General features: G+C 53.8%; 1 protein-coding gene and 1 long non-coding RNA gene across 6 annotated transcripts in view; both read right to left on the reverse strand.

Moving 5' to 3' along the window:
- FERMT2 (fermitin family member 2) overlaps positions 1 to 4,798 on the reverse strand; it is a 49,952-nt gene extending 45,154 nt beyond the window's left edge. For 2 of the 5 annotated variants that reach the window (XM_032111521.1, XM_032111520.1), the window contains exons 1-2: positions 4,749 to 4,797; positions 3,451 to 3,619 (exon numbers count right to left, since the gene is read on the reverse strand). In XM_032111521.1, the coding sequence (XP_031967412.1) occupies positions 3,451 to 3,607 (157 nt within the window). In that variant the 5' untranslated portion in view covers positions 3,608 to 3,619; positions 4,749 to 4,797. Of the gene's footprint in view, positions 1 to 3,450; positions 3,731 to 4,748 lie in introns of those variants that run through there. The other 3 variants (XM_032111519.1, XM_032111522.1, XM_032111523.1) reach the window with 3 other exon arrangements.
- Positions 4,799 to 11,318: 6,520 nt separating this feature from the next.
- LOC116446167 lies at positions 11,319 to 15,432 on the reverse strand. The gene is made up of 2 exons (XR_004241068.1): positions 14,939 to 15,432; positions 11,319 to 12,822 (listed from the first exon to the last, which is right to left on the reverse strand). It is a non-coding gene; the product is annotated as an uncharacterized LOC116446167 (long non-coding RNA).
- Between the last annotated feature and the right edge of the window lie 5,977 nt (positions 15,433 to 21,409).

Here is a 21,409-nt window from a genome sequence, read left to right on the forward strand (position 1 = left end):
AACTTCTATGCACGGACTTTCTGAATCTGCTCAATGCACATTTAGGTCATCTGTCTTAAGCTGTGCCTCTGTCAGACACCATTTGTTCCCCCTGCCCTGTTTCTGTCAGCTATTCCTTTATTCCCACGACCAGACAGAGCATCCCCCATATATCCCACAGAATTCCATAAACCCCACAGAGCTCCTCCCAAGCACGTTTCAAAAAAAGCAGGATTTTTAAAATTCCATGTGTTTAAAACAGCCTCAAGTTGATAACAACAATAACCTGCGTTCACTTCCTTCCTTCCTCTGCTCCCAGTGATTTTAAGCTTTATTTTTTTTTTGTTTGTAAGTCAATAGTGGCAAAATTCCTAAAAAACCCTGAGCGAGCACCAGGAGCTTCCAGCACAGACCCCAACCCTCACAAGAGCAACTAAATGCTGCTGCTCTTAAAACCTCAGCACTTTTTTTGCTTATTTTTCAGGGATGACTTTGCCAAGAACTTGGCACGGCTCAATTAACAAGAGTGGCTTAATCCAGCGGGTGATGAATAACAGGGGAGCCAACAGGTCATTGCAATTCACTTGAGTTACCAGAATCCCTATCTGCTGCTTGGGCTTTCTCCAATCCCTGCCTGCATTAGCCACGGATTTTAATTGCCTATTCCCAAAGAGTCCGACCGCAGCCGCTCTGAGCAAGCAAGGACCGAGCCCATGGGATTTATGGATAGCTGCAGCCCCTGGCAATTAAGGAGGAGAGACTCTGCTGGATTCCTGCTTCATCCCAACAGGATATTTACTGCACTTTTTCTCCTACAAGCATCAATAAATACTAATGGAAATCAAGTTTTTTCCCTTTTCCAAGCTCTGCATGCTGCTGGGAGGAGGGAAGGCATTTTTCCCCCCCTGTTCACTAATGGTGAACAGCTTCTACCACCACTCTACAACCAGAGTGTGGCTGATCTGCTGCAAATTTCCACTGACGTCCTAAACTTCACTGGAACTATGTGAAGGCCACAGAAATCTACTTTCCAAAGCCTGCAGGATTTGTCCCAAAGGATGGAGCAGGCAAACCCCAGCCCAAGGCACTGACCCGCCTTCCTTCCTCCCCCTGCAGCGTGCAAGCGAAACAGTCCACGGGGGATCCCACAGGGAAACCCAGAACTGCAAGGAAACTTTATTTTTAGGAAATTTCCTTAAAACTCACAGCAGAAAATCCGCTTGGCAGGAGAAGAATAAATTTTTTAACACTGAAAGTTGTTGAAATAATTAAATAAACAGCAGCAGGGACAGAGCAATGTCAGGGAGGAAAAGGTTAAAAATGCAGGGAAAGGGTTTCAATGTGGAAAAATTGCAAAATGAATTTATGTGGAGATGAAGCAGCCCAGAGGCTGGATGAAGGGAGGCATTGAGGAGCACGGGAGGATGAGGAACGAGCCCCGTCCCACCCCGCTCTGCTAAATCCGAACCCGCTCAACTGGCAGGAGCTCAAAGAAGAGCCATAAAAATAATGAGAGGGCTGGAAGAGCTGACATGCAGGAAGATTAAAAGGAACTAAATACGTATAGCTTGGCCGGGCGACAAAAGCCAAGGGGAAAGGGAAGGCAACAGCCGGAGATATCCATGGATCTGACCATCCCGGGGAGGGAGGCACTGCGGTTGAGCCCCCCGGGGAGCTCCATCCCCTCTCCCCACGCCGCTGTGGCCGCCGCATTCCTTCCCTCTCATACAATCCCTAATTTAACAAGTGGAGAGGATCCGGGCAAACATTTGGGGGGGGATGGATTACGTCAGGAGCTAATTTAGGTCCTCGCTGGGCTCCGGCCCGGTGCACATGCCTGGCTTTCCACACACGCTTCGGCCCTGCATCTGCTCCGGCATCTCCCGACACCCAGCACCCAGGGGAGCATCGCTCCTTCACTCATGGGTGGGTTTTTTATCCCCTCTAGAAAGCGGGTTTGCTTTTTTCCCCAGCCACGGAGCGCTCAGCTTCAGCAAAACTTTCTGCACCTCCAGCGTTAGAGTAAAAAACCAGAATAAAATCAAGTTTTCGGGGAGTTCAGGCGCCCTCCAGCACGAGACCCTTTGATGCGAGCGCTCGCTTCCTTTCGAAACCCAGCGTATTTATATCCATCTCTTCCTTCCTGCGACTCCAGATAATTAATAAATCAAAAGCTAAGCACGGGGGAAGATGGGCTTTTTGAAGCCACACGCGGGCTCCGCAGCGGAGCGGGACCTGCAGCTGACAGCTCCGCTACTCCCACAGCCGCAGGCACGCGCGGGACCTCGCAATTAATATTTTATTTGAGCAATTACAGCCATCAGCCCGGGCTGCACCGCTGAGTAAACACAGCCGAGCCATAAAGAGCCGATAAAGAGACAAGGGGGAGGAGGTTCGGCGGGGCCGGGCTCCCCGCGTTCGGCGGGCACCGAGCCCTGGCCAAGGCCCGGCGTTCCCACGCGTCCCGGACAAACGGGCTCTTTGTCCAGGTGTGCACCCAAAGCCACCGCACACCGCCGTGTCCCCAGGGTCCCCTCGCCCACATCACCCCACTGATGGCCCCACGGACCCTCGGGAGCGCTTGCCTCGCACGGAACCGGCCGCAGCTCCAGGATGAAGTTTTGCTGTAAACTGTGGAGCGTCCATAAACCCCCACCCCCATCCCGAAAATGGAGCTGTTTCCTAACTCTGTGTAAAATCCTGGTGTGAAGCAGCCGGTGGACGGGGCTGAGACCCCGGGGCGGGGTAAAGTCTGGCTGGTGGAGGTGGTGAGAGGAGGAGTCTGGAAGGGTGCAGAGGGAGGGGGGCCGCTGGGGGCTGGGATGGGGGGCTAGGGCAGGGTGTGGGGACCTGGGGTGCTCCCTGGTGCTGGGAGCTAAGGCAGAGTACTGGGAGAGGGTGCTGGAGCTAAAACACAGTACTGGGGCAGGATGCTGGGACCTGGGGCAGGGTGCTGGGAGCCAAAGCACGGTACTGGGAGATGGTGCCGGAGCACAGTCCCGGGACAGGGTGCTGGGTGCTAAATCACAATACTGGAGCAGGGTGCTGGGTGCTGGAGCACAGCACTGGGTGCTCAGGCACTGTACTGGGGCAGGATGCTGGGAGCTAAAGCACAGTACTGGGAGAGGGTGCTGGGAGCTGAGGCAGGGTGCTGGGAGACAAAAATACAGTCCTGGAGCAGGGTGCTGGAGCTCTGTACTGGAGCAGAAGTGCTGGGAACTAAAGCAGGGTACTGGGTCAGGGTGCTGGGAGCTGAAGCACAGTACTGGAGCAGAGCGCTGGGAGCTAAACTGGGGTACTCAGGCACGGTACTGGGCAGGGTGCTGGGAGCTGGAGCATAATACTGGAGAAGAGTGCTGGAAGCTGGGCACTGCACTGGAGCAGGATCCAGGGATTTAAAGCACAGTCCTGGAGCTGGGTGCTGAGCACTGGGAGGATGCCGGGCTGGTCGGGGAGTCCCGGGGCACTCACCGAGCTTCTCGACGAGGCGCAGCATGACGCCGCCGATGTGGATTTCGCCGGTGACCCGCAGGGTGACGTCGCGGCCCAGGTCGGTGACATGGACGCTCAGCTCCCACGTCCCGTCGGCGTAGCAGCCGTCCGGCATGCGGATCCCGTCCAGCGCCATGGCCCCGGCCTCCTGCGCCGCCGGCCGCGCCCGGCACGGAGCGGGAGCGGGATCAGCAGCGGCAGCGGGATGGGCCCGGCTGTGCCCGCTCCGCGCCCCGGGGCAGGGCTGGGGGCGCGGTGGGGCGGGATCGGGGCCGCAGCGCTGCCCCGCCGCCACCGCCGCCACTCCTGAGGGGCCGCCGCGGGAGGAGCAGCGCGGGAGGGCAGAGCGGGAGGCGGAGGGAGCGCGGGGAGGGAGGGAAGAGGAGGAGGAGGAGGAGGTGGGGGATAATAATTAAAGGAAAAACGCGCCTGTGGCTGCCGGGCCCCTTGGCCTTTTATGGAAGCGAAGGACGGAGCAAGTGGGGGCCGCTCCAACATCCGGGAATCGCCGGGGGGCGGCCCGGCCGGGATCGGCCCGGCCTGGCTTGGGATTGTCCCGGTTCGGCCCGGCCCGGCCCGGCCCGGCCCGGCTCGGCTCGGTTGGGCTCGGCTCGGTTCAGCCCCGTTCGGCCGTGCCCATCCCGGCTCGGCCCTGCTCAGCCCAGCTCGGCTCATCCCGGCTCGGCTCTGCCTGGCTCATCCCGGCTCGGCTCATCCCGGCTCGGCTCATCCCGGCTCGGCTCTGCCTGGCTCATCCCGGCTCGGCTCATCCCGGCTCGGCTCTGCCTGGCTCACCCCGGCTCGGCTCATCCCGGCTCGGCTCTGCCTGGCTCATCCCGGCTCGGCTCTGCCTGGCTCATCCCGGCTCGGCTCATCCCGGCTCGGCTCATCCCGGCTCGGCTCATCCCGCTGAGCTCTGCCCACCCCGGCTCGGCCCAGCTCATCCCAGCTCGGTTTATCCCGGCTTGGCTCTGCCCAGCCCAGCCCGGGCTGCCTCATCCTGGCTCAGCTCATCCCAGCTTGTCTCGTCCCGGCTTGGCTATGCCCAGCTTTGCTCAGCCCTGCCTGGCTTGGCTCGTGGCTAGTGGTCCCAGGGCATCCAGAGTGGGAAATTCGGGAGCCAGCCCAGAGAGCATCCATTAGAGCTGGCCAAAACTCGGCGTCCCAAACACACATGGGCTCCGTGGCAGCCGTGCCCACTCTGCACCCTTCGGGGTGTTTTTTAACACTGGCCCCAAATTCATAGGAAAAACCCTTCCCGTTCGGCAAAACCCTACCTTGGCATAGTAGTCTGTACCTCCGTTGAGGCTGGGAGATGGGCTGGTTCCCTCCATCCGCATAGTCTGTGTGAATATGGGAAATGGGAACTCTCTTTAAATAAAAGGGTCTGAACCGGCACAAATGGAGGAAAAAAAAATATTATCCGCTTCCTGTAGCTCCTCCACCCAGTGATACACACATCCCGCCAAGCAGCCGCGCTTCCTGAAAATCCAGCACGCGGAAGGGGCTGTGGTGTGAGGTCCAGCGCTGTGGATCTATCCTGCCCTGTGCCAGGTGATGGGAAGTCACATCCCAGCAAAGCTGTGCCTGCCCTGGCAGTCTAGGGGATGGCTCTGCCAGCCCAGCGCTGTCTCCATGAGCACCATTCCCACATTCCCCGTGAATGGTGGTGGGAGCTTTAGGACCATGGAATCACGGCATGGTTTGGGTGGGAAGGGACCTTAAAGACCATCCAGTTCCAGCCCCCTGCCATGGCCAGAGGCAACTTCCACTAGACCAGGCTGCTTTGGCACCACAGAGGCAACAAAACCCCCTTAACAGGATGGTAAAAATTTCCCACTTTTGACTTTGCTGTATTATAACAGATATTTATAAAGGCTGTTCCTCTCTTTTAATACCTAATATACCTTTAATACTAATAAAACCTTTCCTGAGGTCACTCTGGGCAGACTTAGCCAGGTTTTATCCAAGGGTTTTTGCTAACGTGGCTGATGCTGCCAGAGGGAAATTGGTTGATGCTGCAGCAGGTGACCTCCCCCCTCAAACTCTCTTGGGGCCTCAATCCCTGGTCAGAGCAACCCCCTTTCCATCCCCCCGAATGTGGAAGCCGGAGCGTTATTTAGAGGGTGACTCTGGAGTGCAGGCGAAAGCCGGTCTGTAACAACAAAGCTTTCCCAGATGGTATCTCCGTGTTCCTCCAGCCTCAAACAATAGGGCAATAAATAGAAAGGGTTACTCTGGGCCCGGCGTGTTGGACGAGGTTTCCAGCTGATGCAATTGGATACGGCCCCGCGGAGCTGGTAACCTTTTACTACAGCTGGCTGCACGCTGAGGAAAAGCTGCCGGCTCCTTCTGCTCCTAAACCCACTCGCAGAGTTTCTCTTTCCCCGAGGAAGTCCCTCTCCCTGCCCTGTCCATCCCGGGGGCTCCTTTCCTATGCGGAGGGAGAGGCTCCCTGAGTTGCAGTGCTCGGCCGAGAGGCGAAGCAAGGTCAAAAATGCACCGGCGCAGCAGCTCTTGCGTCAGAGCCAGCCAAGCATCCCCAGGGCTCTTCCCACTGTTTGCAACAAGTCCTCGCTCCCTACGGGCAGCAATAGCCAAATAAGGTGCCGAAACGCACGGCCGCTTCCATCGGGACTGGGATGATACCTACCAGACCTGCCCGCGGCGCAGCTCCCAAGCAGCCTGCCCCTTCTTCGTGGAAATCAGGATACTTTTCCAGAGAAATGGCTCAGTGGGCATCCTTGGGAAACCAGTGGTGTAGCTGAGTGACAGTATCCCTGTCCCCAGTTTGTGTTGTCCCTTTTTTTTTTTTTAGCTCATGACCTCTATTTCGGTTTTTAAAATGTTATGGGCAGTTGTTGAGAGCAGCTGGTGTTCCTGCCAGTGTTCCTGCATGGCTGCTCCGGGCAAGCCGGTCAGACTGGCTCTTCCCAGGGTGACCAGCCATGGAACTCTGCCCTGTGCATGTGGGTGCCTTCACTGGGTGACCGGAGCTGGGAAAGTGACAGGACTGAGCGCCCGGCCTGTCTCCGTATGCAGAGGCAGAGAAATTCCCCAGATCTCTGTGTAAACAAAGGCTCTGTTTCCTCGAATGCTCCGAGCACGACATGCTCCAACTTGGTGGTGAGCAGGCTCCTGTCACCTCTCTGCTTCACCTGGGTCTTGATATTCCCTGTCTGCAGCTTCTTCCTTAACAAGGATGAAGTTTCAGGGGAAAAAAAAAAAAAAACAACCAAAAGGGAGAAATGCAGATGCTTGTTATTCCCTCCACTTTTTGTGTCTCCAACACTTCCGAGCCCATATTCTCCCTTCCAAACCACTGCCACTGGTACCACTCTTCACACAGGGCTTGCAAGCTCTTTACTTCACAAAATCATGGAATCATGGAATAGTTTGGGTTGGAAGAGACCTCAAAGACCATCTCATTCCAATCTCCTGCCTCTTCATCCCCTTCCACTTCCAAGCATCTTTTGGACGCAGCCAAGTCTCCCTTTTCACAAATGACCATTTCCCAGCAGAGACAAGGTCACGCTCCTGGCAAAGGAAATGTGCTGGGTAACTCTGCTTCCTTGTTTATTCCTGGCCACATTCCCTCTTCCCTGATTTTGTCATTTCAGAAACATCCTCATGATGTGGCTCTTTTATTTTTCTGGATGTAAATGCAGAGCAGTGACGCTTTCACAGCTACATGTCCTACAAATGTGCCACCACTTTGCTCATGCATGGAGTTAATCCAGTATCCTTGGAAAAGGGTGAAGGATACTTGTGATGAGGATCTTGAAGAGGCACTGGAGATGAGGAGGTTTAGTCTTTCTAGGTTGTGGTTGTGATTTGGTCGCTCTGAGCCCTGTCCATCCTGGCCCTTGGACACTTCCAGGGATCCAGGGGCAGCCCCAGCTTCTCTGGGCACCCTGTGCCAGGGCCTCCCCACCCTCACAGGGAAGAATTCCTTCCCAATATCCCATCTACCCCTGCCCTCTGTGCATGTGAAGCCATTCTGCCTTGTCCTGTCACTCCATATCCCCTCCTCTGATGGCCAAGGCCACATGGGATGAAGCCAGGGGCCAAGATTCAGCACTGTCACAACCATCCAGCCTGGTCCTTCATGCCCAAAGGTTACAAAATCATAGAATAGAATCCTGGAATGGTTTGGGTTGGAAGGGACCTTAAAAATCATCTCCTTCTCCTCCTGCCATAAGTGGGGACACCTTCCATGATGCTTGCTCCAAGTCCCGTCCATCCTGGACTGGAACACTTCCAGGGCATCCACAGCTTCTCCTGGCAGCATCTGGAATAAATCCCAGGCTGCAAGAGATAAGAGACACAAAGCTGGATTGAGGTACCTCCTCCTTGGCAAATCAAGCTGATGTTTCAAGGCCCTACAGCTACAAATTCCCATCTCATTTTCTTGCCTCTAGTTCCTGAAATCAGCCACGGTGCACAGGAGCCTGCCAGGCTTGTGCTGCAGGACAAACCCCCCTGCAGGGCTCTTCTCTGTCCCCTCTTCACCTTCTTTCCAGGAATTTGGGTCAATTAAGCTCTCAAAGCCTCAGGCTGGGAGGTTTTCTCTTCTGCAATCAGCTCTTTGTAACACACCATTCTGCTTGTTCTCTGGCAATGTCAGGCATTGGTTTCCTGCTGACATTAATTCCTCTGCTGTCATTTATCTTTAGGCCTTTTTCTGTGTCCCTCTGACGTTTCCAGCTGCCAGGGATGACTTCCACTGAGTGTGACTCTTGCTTTGGTCCACACAGGGGGCAACGTGCCCCAAATCATTCTCTGGTCAGTTGTCCCCTGTGTCAGAAGTGTCCTTCAATTTTGTGTCCTTCTGGAAGGGCTGGCAGGTTCTAGAGCATCCTAAAACATCCTTTTTAGCCAAAGGGAATTGTTAGCTGAACACTTGAATCCATGTGATGGAGAATTTGGATAAATCCCAGGTAAATTCTCCTAAAAGCTGATTCATCCCTGGGGCTGAAAAATATCCTTGCAGCTCCCTGCCTGGTGCCTGAGTGTCTCCCAAGAGCCATGCCCAGGAACTCCTCCCATTGCTGATCTTCCTCTGCATCACCTGTGCCTGAGTGATGGCTTTGGGAGCACTCATCATCCTCACCTTGTGACTTCCCGTGGTAAATGCTGCACAGGGATGCAGGAATTTGTCCCTCTCAGGTGCTGCTGCTGTCCACATCCGTCTTTCAGACATCCCCAGAACTTTCAGGGATGTTGGACCATCGCCTCCATCCAGCCCAAAGGCTCAAACATCTCCCACACCCCCTCTTCTCCCACAATATGCAACTTTCTATTGTCCGTCAGATTTTTTGAGCCTTTGCCACTCCTGTTCTGACTTTTCTCCACCTCCAGAAGGCCTCCTATTCTTCTGCCTTTACAAATACCAAGTCCAGGCTGGGAGCTGGGGCTCAAAGAAAATCCAAATGTCAGGCAACACTCAATCACCATCCCTGGGGCTGGTGACTCTGGGGTGCCAGAAGTAACACCCGGAATCATTTATCCACTGTTAGTCAGCAAGAAGAGACACCAAAGATCCTAAATAATTCATCTGATGGGTCTGACATTTCTCTGCAGAGCTGGCCAGATAGTGGGAAACATCTATTTGGGAGTGATTTACTGGGAAGCAGTGGAGGGAAAACAAAAATCCCCAAATTCCACCGTGAATTATTCACAGCTGCTCTTCAGACCTTTTTGGGGGAAGCCACTTGATGGGAAGTGGAGCTGTGAGAACTCAGCCTGTGCTGGCACCCAGCACCCTGCAGGTCTCCCAGGTCATGAAGAAAGGGAGAAAAACTGCCCCCAGCACCCTGTGGAGCCCCATCCTGTGTGATTCCAAAGGGGCAGCCCCAGAGCCGGCACCGCCGAGTGCTGCAGCGTCAGCCCAGCCCTGGCACCAGCACATCCCGTTATCTCTCCAGCCCCAGCTCTTCCCTCCCCAACGGTTTGGGAAGTTGGCTCCCAGCCCATCAGTTTTCCCTCTGTGGGGGGGAGGTGAAGCTGGTCTGGCAGGCTTTTTTAGGGAACTGAGGCCTGGGGCATCCCTGAGACACGCTGGTCGACTCCCGCTCTATGGGTGCACTTTGGAGTTGCTCTGGAGCTTGGCAAAAATCCCCAAATTGTGGAATGAAGAAGGAAATCCAGCCCTGGGGATGGGACTGTCCTGCACTGCTCAAGGGACATGAGGATGGGGAGGGATTTTCCTACTTGTGGAACCCCCAGAAGCCCCAGCCTGGGCCACTCATCCCCTCTGGATGGCACTGGGATGCCCCATGCTGGCTCCACCACCAACCCATTTGGTGCCAGGGTCCTGTTCCCACCCCACAGCCCCTCAAAATGCTCTGAGGTGCATTTATTCTTCATTCCCATGACCAGAGGTATGACAGCAGCAGCTCAGGGAGGGGAATGGGAACACCCAGATGTGGAGAGCAGTTGGGACACACTTGTGGACCAATTATCCCCCAAAATCCCACACCTCCCTTTCATGTGGCATCCTGAGGAGAACCCACATGGTCTTGAGCTCCCCACAGAGGGGGTCCACTGCCCCCAAGTCCAGCCAGAAGGAAGGAGAGGCTGGCAGCAGAAACACCACCTCCTTGTTCCCATTGTCTGATCCCAGAAACATCCCAAACCTCGGAAATATGGGGCTTGAAGGCAGCCATGCAGGTGCAGGGAATCCTCCAAGGCTGCAAAGCCCCACCGAGTATAGCAGCAGCCCCATAAATCACACCTGTCCTATAAATCACACCCTCCCGATAAATCCCAGCCCTGCTGCAGGAAGCTGCGGGGCTGGAGGAGGAGGAGAGGAGGAGGAGGAGGAGAGGAGGAGGATGAGGAGGAGAGGAGGAGGAGGAGGAGAGGAGGAGGATGAGGAGGAGAGGAGGAGGATGAGGAGGAGGAGAGGAGGAGGAGGAGGAGGGCACCAAGGACGGAGCCGCTGGGCTTTGGCTGCCTTTGCTCGTGTGCTGCCACAGACCAAAAAGCACCGAAGGAGAGTTTTTATCGATTCCCACGTCAGAGCTCTGCGAGAGCTGGGTGGTAACAGGTCCCTGAGCAAAGCACTGACACCACAGGACTCCATGGGCTGTTTGGGGCCACAGCCCTGATGGAGAAGGACACTTTCACCCTGTGTGAGGCACCCAAATTTGCCCCAGACCCCAAGTCACAGGTCCAGGGGGAGCAACTCAGCTTTGTCCTCTACAGCCTCTTCCCTGGGGTGTCCATGGGGCCCTCCAGTCCCCCAAAATCTCTGCTGTCTTGTTTTTAACCAAAACCAAGCATATCTACCCATAACAGGGGGGGTTGGAGTGAGATGGTCTTCAAGGTCCCTTCCAGCCCAAACCGTTCTGGGATTTTGGGATTCTATGTCCTGACTCTTCTTGCTGTGTTGTGGGTGTGTGTGAGCACAGGTCACCCAAATTCCCCATTCATGTCCTGCTACAAATGGCTGCAGCCATGGGAATCATGGCAATTTTCTCCCATTTTCCACATGGAGAAATCCAGACTGGACACAAGGCAGTGACTTAGAACCCCTGAGGATGCAGATCCCGACTGGAGCTGGGATCACACTGCCCAGGATAGCTGGTGGGATTCGCTTTGTGGAAAAGCACAACTGCCCCTGTGTGCAGGATTGGTTAAAAAACAACCCCAAATTGCTTCCTTTTGAAGGGAAATTAACACCAGGAGGGTGCAGGGAAACAGGGGGGTTGTGCTCTGATGGTCACCGGGCTCAGATTTCCCTGTCACATCCACATCTCTCCGCCGGGGATCGTTTCGGCTCTCAGAGAAGTGTTCTGCACTGAAAAAAGGGATTTGGGGAACATAAACAGAAAACAAATCCATCAGTGGAAGGGGCTGATACCTTTTATTTGCCCCTCAGACACCTGAGATGCCCGGAGAAGCTGCAGCACGTTTGGGAACCTGTTGTGCCGGGGGAAGCTGCAGACGGATGATGGCCAGACAGCTGGATGGCTTTGTGCTTTTCCAGCTCCAGCCTTCCCCGGAAAGATCGGATGTGAGCGGGATGGTAATGCAGTTAGTGCTGGAAAAACAGAGCCAGAGCAGGGCAGAGTGGTTGAATAAGATCGATGTCATTGAATCACTGGGTGGGATGAACTTCGTCTCTGAGCAGAGCGCTCTGAAGCGATCGGCAGCTCCCGGAGGAAGGGGAGGTGGGCTCTCAGCTGGCCAGGAGTGGGCAATCATGTTGGGAATCCCCCAAATCCTGTGAAATGGGGGTGATTTGGGAGCTTCTGGAAGACACACGGTGTCTGCAGCCGAGGGTCCTGTGGTGCTCCTGGTGCAGCCCCACATTCCCTGCAGAATAGGGTCAGGTGGGCTCACGGAGGGCCCCACTGGGGACCCCCAGTCCCAGTTCCTTAGCAGGTCCTGGTGGGACCGGAGAGTGACAGATGAGGAAAGGTTGAAAGAATTCAGGCTGTTTACCCTAGAGAAAGAAAGAATGATGATAACATCTTCAGGTAGATAAGAGGGTTTATCTAGGGAGGGAGGGATGGAAGAGGGAGGAAATGCCCTGTTCTGCCTTTCCACAAGGGATGGGCAAAAAAACAATGGACAAATCACCTGGAGAAGGACCTGGCTCTTTGGGGAGACTGTTTGGATGTGAGGGAATGAAGGAGTGACCCCACCATCAGAGGGTTTTGAAGCTGAGCCAGAAAAAGGAATCCCGGGTGGTCGCTGTGCCCAGTCTGTGCCAGAGGGGCTCTCCCACCTTCTCTGGCCAGAAAAACCATTTGGCAGCTCATTGCTTGAGCTGGAGGATGCTGGAGCTGCAACAGCTTCATTCCAGCTTCATGGGGCAGCCCTGTCCATGGCAGCAGGGTTGGAATCAGCTGATCTTTCAGGTCCCTTCTAAACCATGCTGTGATTCTCTGCAAAGGTGGGGTTGAAGTTAACGCCAGGCACAGCCTTGCTCCAGTCCCACTTGCAGGTAAATCTCAGCACAAACACTCAGCAGGAGGAGTCCAACCCAGTCACTAGGAGAGGAAACTGCAGGAACCAGCTGGGGCTTGGAAAAGGGGGAAAAATCCACCTCCAGCCAGGAAAAAAAATAACCTGCTGGATCGAGAGCTGCCTGTCAGTGATGGTTGTTTAAACATGGCAGAGAATCAGAGTGCTCGAGGAGCTGGATGTGTGCACGGGAGGACGGGAGATGGAGGTGGATGCCAGCATTTTCTGGCAGGGCTGGGTTGGAAATATCCTTCAACTCCTTAGATAGCAAGGCGGAGATTCCGATGCGGAGGAATGCGCTGCAGGACGCGGCCGTGCAGCCGTGGGAGGGTGGGAGGAGAAGCCAAGGCCCGTGGCAGCAGGATAGGAAACATCCTGGAGACAAGGAGAGAATCAGGTCAATGCTCTGAAGTGGCTTAACAGGCCATCAGGAAGCTCTTGGGAAGGAGACTGGCATGGAAGGGGGAATTGGTTCAGGTGAGAAGGGGTCACCAAGGCAGAGATCGTGGAATTTTAGGATCCTGGAGTGGTTTGGGTTGGAAGGGACCTTAAATCCCATCTTGTTCCACACCTGCCATGGGTGACACCTTCCCCTAGCCCAGGTTGCTCCAAGCCCCATCCAACTTGGCCTTGGACATTTCCAGGGATCCAGGAGCAGCCACAGCTTCTCTGGGCACCCTGTGCCAGGGCCTCCCCACCCTCCCAGCCAGGGATTCCTTCCCAATATCCCATCCATCCCTGCCCTCTGGCAGTGTGAATCCATCACCATCCTATCAGGTTATTCCCCATCATGGGTGTCATGCCTTCAGCTGGGATCTGCAAGTGAGAGCCCTGGGGAGCAGGAACTGAAGGAACAAGCGGGAAGTTCAGTGCCACCTTCTCAGGGATGGACGGGGGGCACTGGACAGATTTGGGATCCCAACCCAGGCTCCTGCTGCTCTCCCATCTTGGGATGTCAAATGATGAACAGTTGGGGATTTACCACCTTGCTTGGCTCCCAAAACTCTCTGCAGCAAGGGCTGGCTGCTTTAGGGAATCCCCATCCCCATCTGACAAACCCTGACACATCCGGATTATTTTTTTCTTAAAGGAAAAAGCCATGAGGTTGTGCTGCCAGGGTATTTTTTCCCAGCCTCCGGTCCCCTGTCCTTCCCTGCAGGGCTGTGCAGTGGCCAGGCTCTGCTTCCAGCTCCCCAGTGTGTTTGGGGCACTGGAGATGCTGCCAGCTGAGCAAGGATGGGTTATTCCAACATTTGTTCCTTGCGAGGAAACACCTCTGCCTCCTCCTCCTCCATCTCCCAATTGATGACACCGGATGGTGACAGAGCCAGGACAAGAAAAAACCGTGATAGCAGCACTGGAAAGAATAAGGAAAAAATCCCACAGTAAAAAACCCCAAAGTTCCATCAAATCACATGGAAATTAGGCAGCATCTACAGGATTCACTCCTGGATCTCCAAGGCGAGGTCACCATGTGGAGGGCTGGTTATAAATGACCTGTCCTTCCTGGAAGAGACCCCAGTGCAAAGGTGGGAGCTGCTGTCCAACAGAATGAGCCCCTCCTTAGGAGAACCCAAATCCTGGGAGCAGCACTGGCATCTCAAGTGGCTTTGACAGGTGACACCACAGCTGCCACCCTCCGTACCCAAACTGCTTGTGGTCGTGGCAGGTGACATCCCAGGTGGCAGAGGGAGGGAAGAGCAGCTCCCATGCTCCGAGGAGGTGCAGGGAGGATGAGAATCCCCATTTCTTTTCCCTGGGAGAGGTGCCAGGATCAGGCGGGGCCACCCTGCTGTGTTCTTATGTGTCTTCTGCCACCAACCCAACACCCAGGGCCGCGCTGCTGGAGCGTCACTCAGCTGGAATAACTTTCTCTGGAACATTCCCAGTGTGGAGAAACCTGGAGTCAACTTTCCAGGCAAGGCTGTAGGAAAGGAGAAGTGCTACAAGAGGGAGGCTGGCGTGTTCCTGCCCTCCTGCATCCCACAAGATCAAACAGATGGGGGTTGTCCTGTGAGGAAAAGCAATTCCAGGGGCGAAAAAGAAGCAGGAGATGTTCTTTGCAGGATAGCTGCTCCAGGGATCGCGGGTGACATTTCCAGCAGGGCAAGGAATGCTGCAGGGTCAAATCCCAGCTAATACAGGGAAGAGTTGGGCTCGTTTCCAGGCACTCTGGCTTCGGGCCAGCCACTTAACTCTCAGCATCTCAGTTCCTGAAGCTGGAAGAGAGACAGGATTTTCTTCCCGGCCTCTGGCATCTCCTGGGCTGTGAGGACTTTGGGAAGTGAGGATGGGATGCACATCCACAAGTGTGGGGGACACTGGTGCTCAGCCAGCCAGTCCCATGCTCACAGGTGCAGGGTCAGGTTCAGGAAGTGCCACTGGAATGATTTGTAGCCTGCTTTTCCCAGGGAGTTTTTTCCTTCCCTTGGCCACGTGCTGGGACCTGCCCACTGGGATGTTGGGAGCATTGGGATGGCTCCTCACTCACCTTTTCCAAGGGAATTTGGCATCAGTGGTGAAGGTCTGGGGGTCAGCAAAAGGTGGTCTGAGGGCAAGGGCTTAAAGGAATTCCAGGAGGGACCTGTCTGTCTGTCCCTCCAAGGTCCTTCACAGGCAGCATCTCCCTCACAGCATTCCTGAAAGTAAACAGATAAAAGGCCAAGTTCACCTAATCACAGAATCACAGAATATCCTGAGCTGGAAGGAACTCACTAGGATCATCCAGTCCAACTCCTGGCTCTGCACAGCATCCAGAAGAGAGATCTCTTCAAAATTCCCTCAGGCATTTCCCAGACATCCCAGGCACAACATTCCTCACACAAAGGGCATCCCAGTGGGACTTCCAGGCTTCTGGAAAACCATTTCTGGAGCAGGAGAGCTCCCAAAGACTGCAAGCACCCAAACCCCAGGTAAGCATCTTGCTGCTCCTTCTCTCCAGGACTCTCCTCCCGGGAGCTGGGATGTTTTAGAGCTCACACAGGCATTTCCCAAAGCTGCCTGCAGACTAGAAAACCTTATGTCAGGAAGAAGTCACAAGGCATCCTAACCAGAAACATATTTGGGGAGTGAGTCAGTGGAGGGGGAAGCAAAAAAGAAAGTTGCACCCTTTAACTTGATGAAAAAAGCATATGGCAACAGCCAGTATTGTGAACAACATTCCCTGCTCCGGCAGCCGAGCCAGGGAAAAAAGTCATGACTCAATCATTGCATTTCATCCAAATCTAAGGAAAAATCTCGTTCAGGATGGGGTATCCACAGGGAGAGCCCGCCAGAGCTGAGTTTGCTGGTTAACTAACTGAATTGTTTGGAGAGGGGGAAATTTTGCAGCAGGTTTTAGGCTTTAAAAGGCCTGATTCAAACACAGCTTTGGCTGTGGAGTAGCAAGTGAGCGCTGCAGATGTAACTGATGCACAAAATAAATCCATCCCAGCTCAGATTCCACACACAGCTTCTCCTGAGAGCACAGGATAAACCCAGGAGCAGCCTGATCCTTACCCAGGAACAGCTTGCAGCCAGAGCTCCTGCTTCCCCCAGGAGGCTGGGAACATGTCCCCATAAATCCTGAACCCAAGGAGGCCAAGAATGCCATCAGGATTATGAGGGAGGACTAGAAATTGGCAAAACGTTTGCTGCAAAATCCATATGAACTCTGCTTTTCTTTGGGGACGCATTGCAGGGCTCGGCATTGGCATTCCCAGGCATTCCCAGGCATTCCCAGGCATTCCCAGGCACTGTCAACTGGCTGAGGCTGCTCAGAATTGAAATTCACTGCAGGAAGAAGCAGTGAAACCTCAACTTTTGGGTTTTTTTCCCAAGGCTCTGTGGCTACAGATGTCAAAGCTGTTACTCTCAGGGAGCCCCAGGACTTGGGAAGGAAAGTGGATAATCCCTAGAAAGCAGCATGGAGATGCTGGGTGGGAGCTGCCACATCAGCCCCTCCTGACTCAAGCCATCCATCAGTGCCCGGGTTTTGGTGGCTTTGGGACAGGAATCTGCTGCTCCTTAGAGGCTGCCCACTGAAAATGGGCTGGAGATGGTGCATCAGGGCTGGGACAGGCTCAATCGTGGAATCATGGAATCATTGGGGTTGGAAAAGCCCTCTGAGATCATGGAGTCCAGCCATTCCCCCAGCACTGCCAAGGCCACCGCTGCCCCATGTCCCCAAGTGCCACATCCACAGGGCTTTTAAATCCCTCCAGGGATGGGGACTCCACCACTGCCCTGGGCAGCTGTGCCAGGGCTGGACAACCCTTTCCATGAAGAAATTTTCCCTAATATCCAATTTAAAGCTCCCCTGGTGCAACTTACCCTGTCCCTTGTTCCCCAGGAGCAGAGACCAGCAGTTCCCTGGACACAGACTGTGCTGTGGGCTCCCTGCTCCAGCTCTGGGAGATCCCACCTAAGCACACAGGACATGAGCTGCCTTTCAGGACTGTCCCTGGGCTGAGTGTGGTCGCTGGAGCGGTTAAATCCTACCAGGACAAGCCTTGAGATAGCCACGATTTGGGTGAGTTCCGAAAAGTAAACAGATAAAAGGCCAAGTTCACCTAATCACAGAGTCACAGAATATCCTGAGCTGGAAAGGACTCACAAGGATCATCGAGTCCAACTCCTGGCTCTGCACAGCATCCAGAAGAGAGATCTCTTCAAAATTCCCTCAGGCATTTCCCAGATATCCCAGGCACAACATTCCTCACGCAAAGGGCATCCGAGTGAGTAGAATCCTGAAGAATAATTGGGCACACAAAGGTTGATGGTTTTGAACAAGAAGAGAGTAGTTTAGATTAGACATTAGGAAGCAATCCTTCCCTGTGAGGGTGGGCAGGCCCTGGCACAGGGTGCCCAGAGAAGCTGTGGCTGCCCCTGGATCCCTGGAAGTGTCCAAGGCCAGGCTGGACGGGGCTTGGAGCACCCTGGGCTAGTGGAAGGTGTCACCCATGGCAGGGGGTTGGAATGGGATGGGCTCTAAGGTCCCTTCCAAGCCAAACCATTCTGGAATTCCATGAATAACAGGGTGCTGTGGGCAGCACTGAGCCCCTCGTGGGAGGGAGGTCCGTGGCTCCCATCCTGCTCCCCGCCATCCACGCGCGCCCACGGCTCCGCCTGGGAACATCAAGCTCCAACATGTGTTGCACACGTGCTGGCTGATCCACATCAGGCTGATCCACATCAGGCTGTTCCCCAGCGCTGCCAAACTTCTCCTTGATTTAATCAGCTCCTCTCCTGCCCAGGCTGTCTCCCCCTCCTCCCGTCCCCAGGCAGATGTGGTGTCTCCAGCGCGAAGGTGGATCCGTGACAGCGGAACACGCAGCGCTGCAAAGAACATTTCTGCCCTCTTCCCTTTCCTGCAGCCACCACAAAGCAGCCTCACCTCCCTCCCTACCTCCTGCTGGTTTTTAATACTCCAGTTTCAGATGAGAGTAAACCCCCCCCACTCAGTTGCATGCGAGGAGGGGCAGCCTGGAAGGCATAAAGGAGAATTCCCAAGGAGTTTGCCAAGAGACAGAACCGTCCCATCGGAACAGGCTTTGGAAATAGAATATTCAGCTGCTGTCTCAGTGTGAGCCCTCCCTGCAGAGCACTCAGGGCTGCACACCAGTGCCACATCCCAGATCTTCAAGGATTGCTTTTCCAACAGGATCTCACCTTGTCCAAAGCACAGAGCCTGGAAGCTGTGAAACTATTTGAGAAAATAATGGTGGAATGTCGTGGTGGGATTGCTGGAACAAACAGCTGTAAGGAAGCAACTGGAATCAGAGAATCATAGAATTCCAGAATGGTTTGGGTTGGAAGGGACCTTAAAGCCCATCCAGTCCCACCCCCTGCCATGGGCAGGGACACCTTCCACTGTCCCAGGCTGCTCCAAGCCCTGTCCAACCTGGCCTTGGACACTGCCAGGGATCCAGGGGCAGCCACAGCTGCTCTGGGCACCCTGTGCCAGGGCCTCCCCACCCTCCCAGCCAGGAATTCCTTCCCAATATCCAATCTAAATCTCGCCTCTTTTAGTTTAAAACCCCTCCCTCTTGTCCTAGAAGGTGGAGTTTGTTTTGGAAGTGGTCTGTCCCTTTTCAAATTAGTCTAACTTAAATTTCCATACTGAAAGTGCTTCTGGCAAAGCTGAAAGTACAAAAGTTATTTTTAAACTTCAGTATCGGTCACTTAAAAGTAATTATGAATGTGAAAATGTCTGACAAATCCTGCAGTAATAAACATCCTGGAAAGACATCAGGGCAGGAAATTGGCATTTTAAGATTCAAAGTATGGATGTTCCTCATTTGGATTTCCAGCTCAGCACAGCAGGAGCGAGATGGAAAGGTGGGAAGATAAAACATCTGTGCATGTTTTGGCTCTTCTCATCTTTCAGAGGATTTGTGCCATTTTGCATTTCCAACAGGAAACCCCTGTCCCGGGAGCTGGGGGGGGCTGTTCCTGCCCAGCTGGACCACAGTGACAAAGGGCAGGGATTGGGACAGCCCCGCTCCAAACCACGGGGGTTTCACAAGAGGAGATTTAGTTTAGATATTGGAGAGGAATTCTCAGCTGTGAGGGTGGCGAGGCCCTGGCACAGGGTGCCCAGAGAAGCTGGGGCTGCCCCTGGATCCCTGGAAGTGTCCAAGACCAGGCTGGACGGGGCTTGGAGCAGCCTGGGACAGTGGAAGGTGTCCCTGCCCATGGCAGGGGGATGAAACTAAATGGTTTTTAAAGTTCTTTCCAACCCAAACCATTTTGGAATTCTCTGGTGGCAGCACAACCTCATTTTCAGCTTTGGGAAGGTGTGAGAGACACCAGTAGGTGAAAGAGACCACAAAACCAAGGTCAGCAGAGTTACTCTCCTTTCCCCCTCCCCACGGCTTTGGTTTCCAACCAGTCTTGGCTTTGCAGGCTGAGGAATAGGAACAAAAAGCCAGAATGGAGCAGTGAAATGGTGAGACAGAGCTGCCCTTTAAGTGCACGGTCTGGGACCAGTCTGAGATGAGATCCTGACTTTCTAGAGATACTGGAAGAGTCACAAAATGAGCAAGAACAACAGACTGGATGTGAGGTCCTTGGAGCTCGAGTGTGCCAGAGAAATTTGGATGTCCCCTCTCCCATCTCAGCCCCATTGGGGGTTGGGATCAGATCATCTTTAAGGTCCCTTCCCAAACCATTCTGGGATTCTCTGTCCATGCCCACAATCAGTGAGGCCCCAGGGAATGGGCAGCGTAGCTGCCAAGAACTGGTATTTTATTTGGGAAACAAAGAGAGGAATTAATCCATGGCAGATGCTCGCAGAATCATCAAATGAAACCCCTCCCTTTGGATAAATCATCGAGGATTTCAAAACCACAAGAGATGGCTCCTGGAACAGCTCATGTTTGCAGGGAGCTTCTCACTCCCAAAGGGAAAGGACTGGCCAAGGTTTGCTGGAGAGCTGCAGAGGGAGAGGGCGGAAAAGGCTGATGCTGGAATTTGCTTCCCAGTGGTACCAGAGAGCAATGACCCCCAGGGTGACCTGAAACTTCATAGCCAGGTATTTCTCTCCATGGATTGGGAGTTCTCTTGGAAGAGGAGAAGTGTTGACACACTCTGAGCTGTGCTGCCAGTTTTGGAGCTTCTGCAATGGCACGCAGGGAAACACAAACCATTGGATTTCTATAGCAAAGTGGGGGTCAAATGGGCCCCCAGGGATGCAGGAGAAACACGAGGAGCAAGGAATCAGCCTTGGGAGAGCCCAGCCCAGCTCCACTGCTGGCTGAAGTGCCAATATTCATTGACAAGGACAGAAAGTTCTTTGTCAGTGCCGGGGTTGAGCTGACAGCAGCAGCCAGAGCGACACGAACGCAGCGAGAGAGAACATTGCAAAGGCATCCTGGAAGCTGGACACACCCAGATGGGATCTGCTGATGCTGGGCTTCCAGCAGAAGTCTTGGGGATTACAGCAGTAGAGCGTGCCTCTTGGGGTTCAAACGGGTTCCAGGATTTCCACTGGAAGTCTTGAGGATGCTCAGACAAGCACGAAACAAACAACAATTCCAGCAGGCAGGAATCCAGCAGGAATGAAATCCCAGCACTTCAGAACAGGTTGGAGTGCAGTGGGGAAGAGACAAAAGCACAAAAACCACCCGTGGAAGAGGGAGGGAAAAGCCAAACCAAGAGAAATGGTGGGGCTTTTTTTGGAGGAAAACTATTATTAAATGGAGATCAAACTGGGCCTTGGTGTGTAAAAGCTTTCTGATGGTGACTGAAGATGTTTGGCAGAGCGTGGGGAGGTGACCCTGTACAGGTCAATCACCTGCAGTCCAAATCCAGTAGAAAAAAGATGTGTGGAGGCAGAAATCTCATCTCCAAGCTAATAACCGAAAATCGGGGAACAAAGAACTCCAAATAAACTCGCCTGGCAGAGGGCACACACAAATATACATTAACTATCTCAGTGCAAACAGGTGATTCATGAACTCAGCTTGAGAAAAATCAATTCCCAACGATTCAGGTTTGGTAGAGTCAGCTTGACATCCAAGCACATGGGGAAGGAGCACCGGGACAGTGTGGGAATCTGGGAAGAAGAGGTGGCAACCAGGCAAAATATATATATGGGAATGTGAAATGTGTTTCAGCTCAGCCTGATAATACTAATTAGGAAAGGAGATAAAATAATTGAAGTTGGCCAGCCAGACTGTCCATGGTGAAATAAAGCAAAGGGTGTCTGACTCCAGAAACTCTGGCACTGAAGCAGGGAGTGAGTGAATGCGAATGGAGAGGAAGCTGCAGCAAAACCGTGACAGAATAATTAGGAGGAAAGGGAGAGAATTAAGAAAAATAATAAAATTCAAGCTCATTCTCTGCAAAAATGACCTTGTAGCAAAACCATTGTAAGCAACAAAGTTGGACAAAGACCTCAAGGCCAAGTTTGGAAAACAGGTCGGTATCAGGCAGAAGACTGACAGCAGCGAGGAACATTCCCCTTATCTTGGTTTCTCAG

This window comes from Corvus moneduloides, chromosome 6, assembly GCF_009650955.1.
Source record: "Corvus moneduloides isolate bCorMon1 chromosome 6, bCorMon1.pri, whole genome shotgun sequence".
Classification (NCBI taxonomy): Eukaryota; Metazoa; Chordata; class Aves; order Passeriformes; family Corvidae; genus Corvus; species Corvus moneduloides.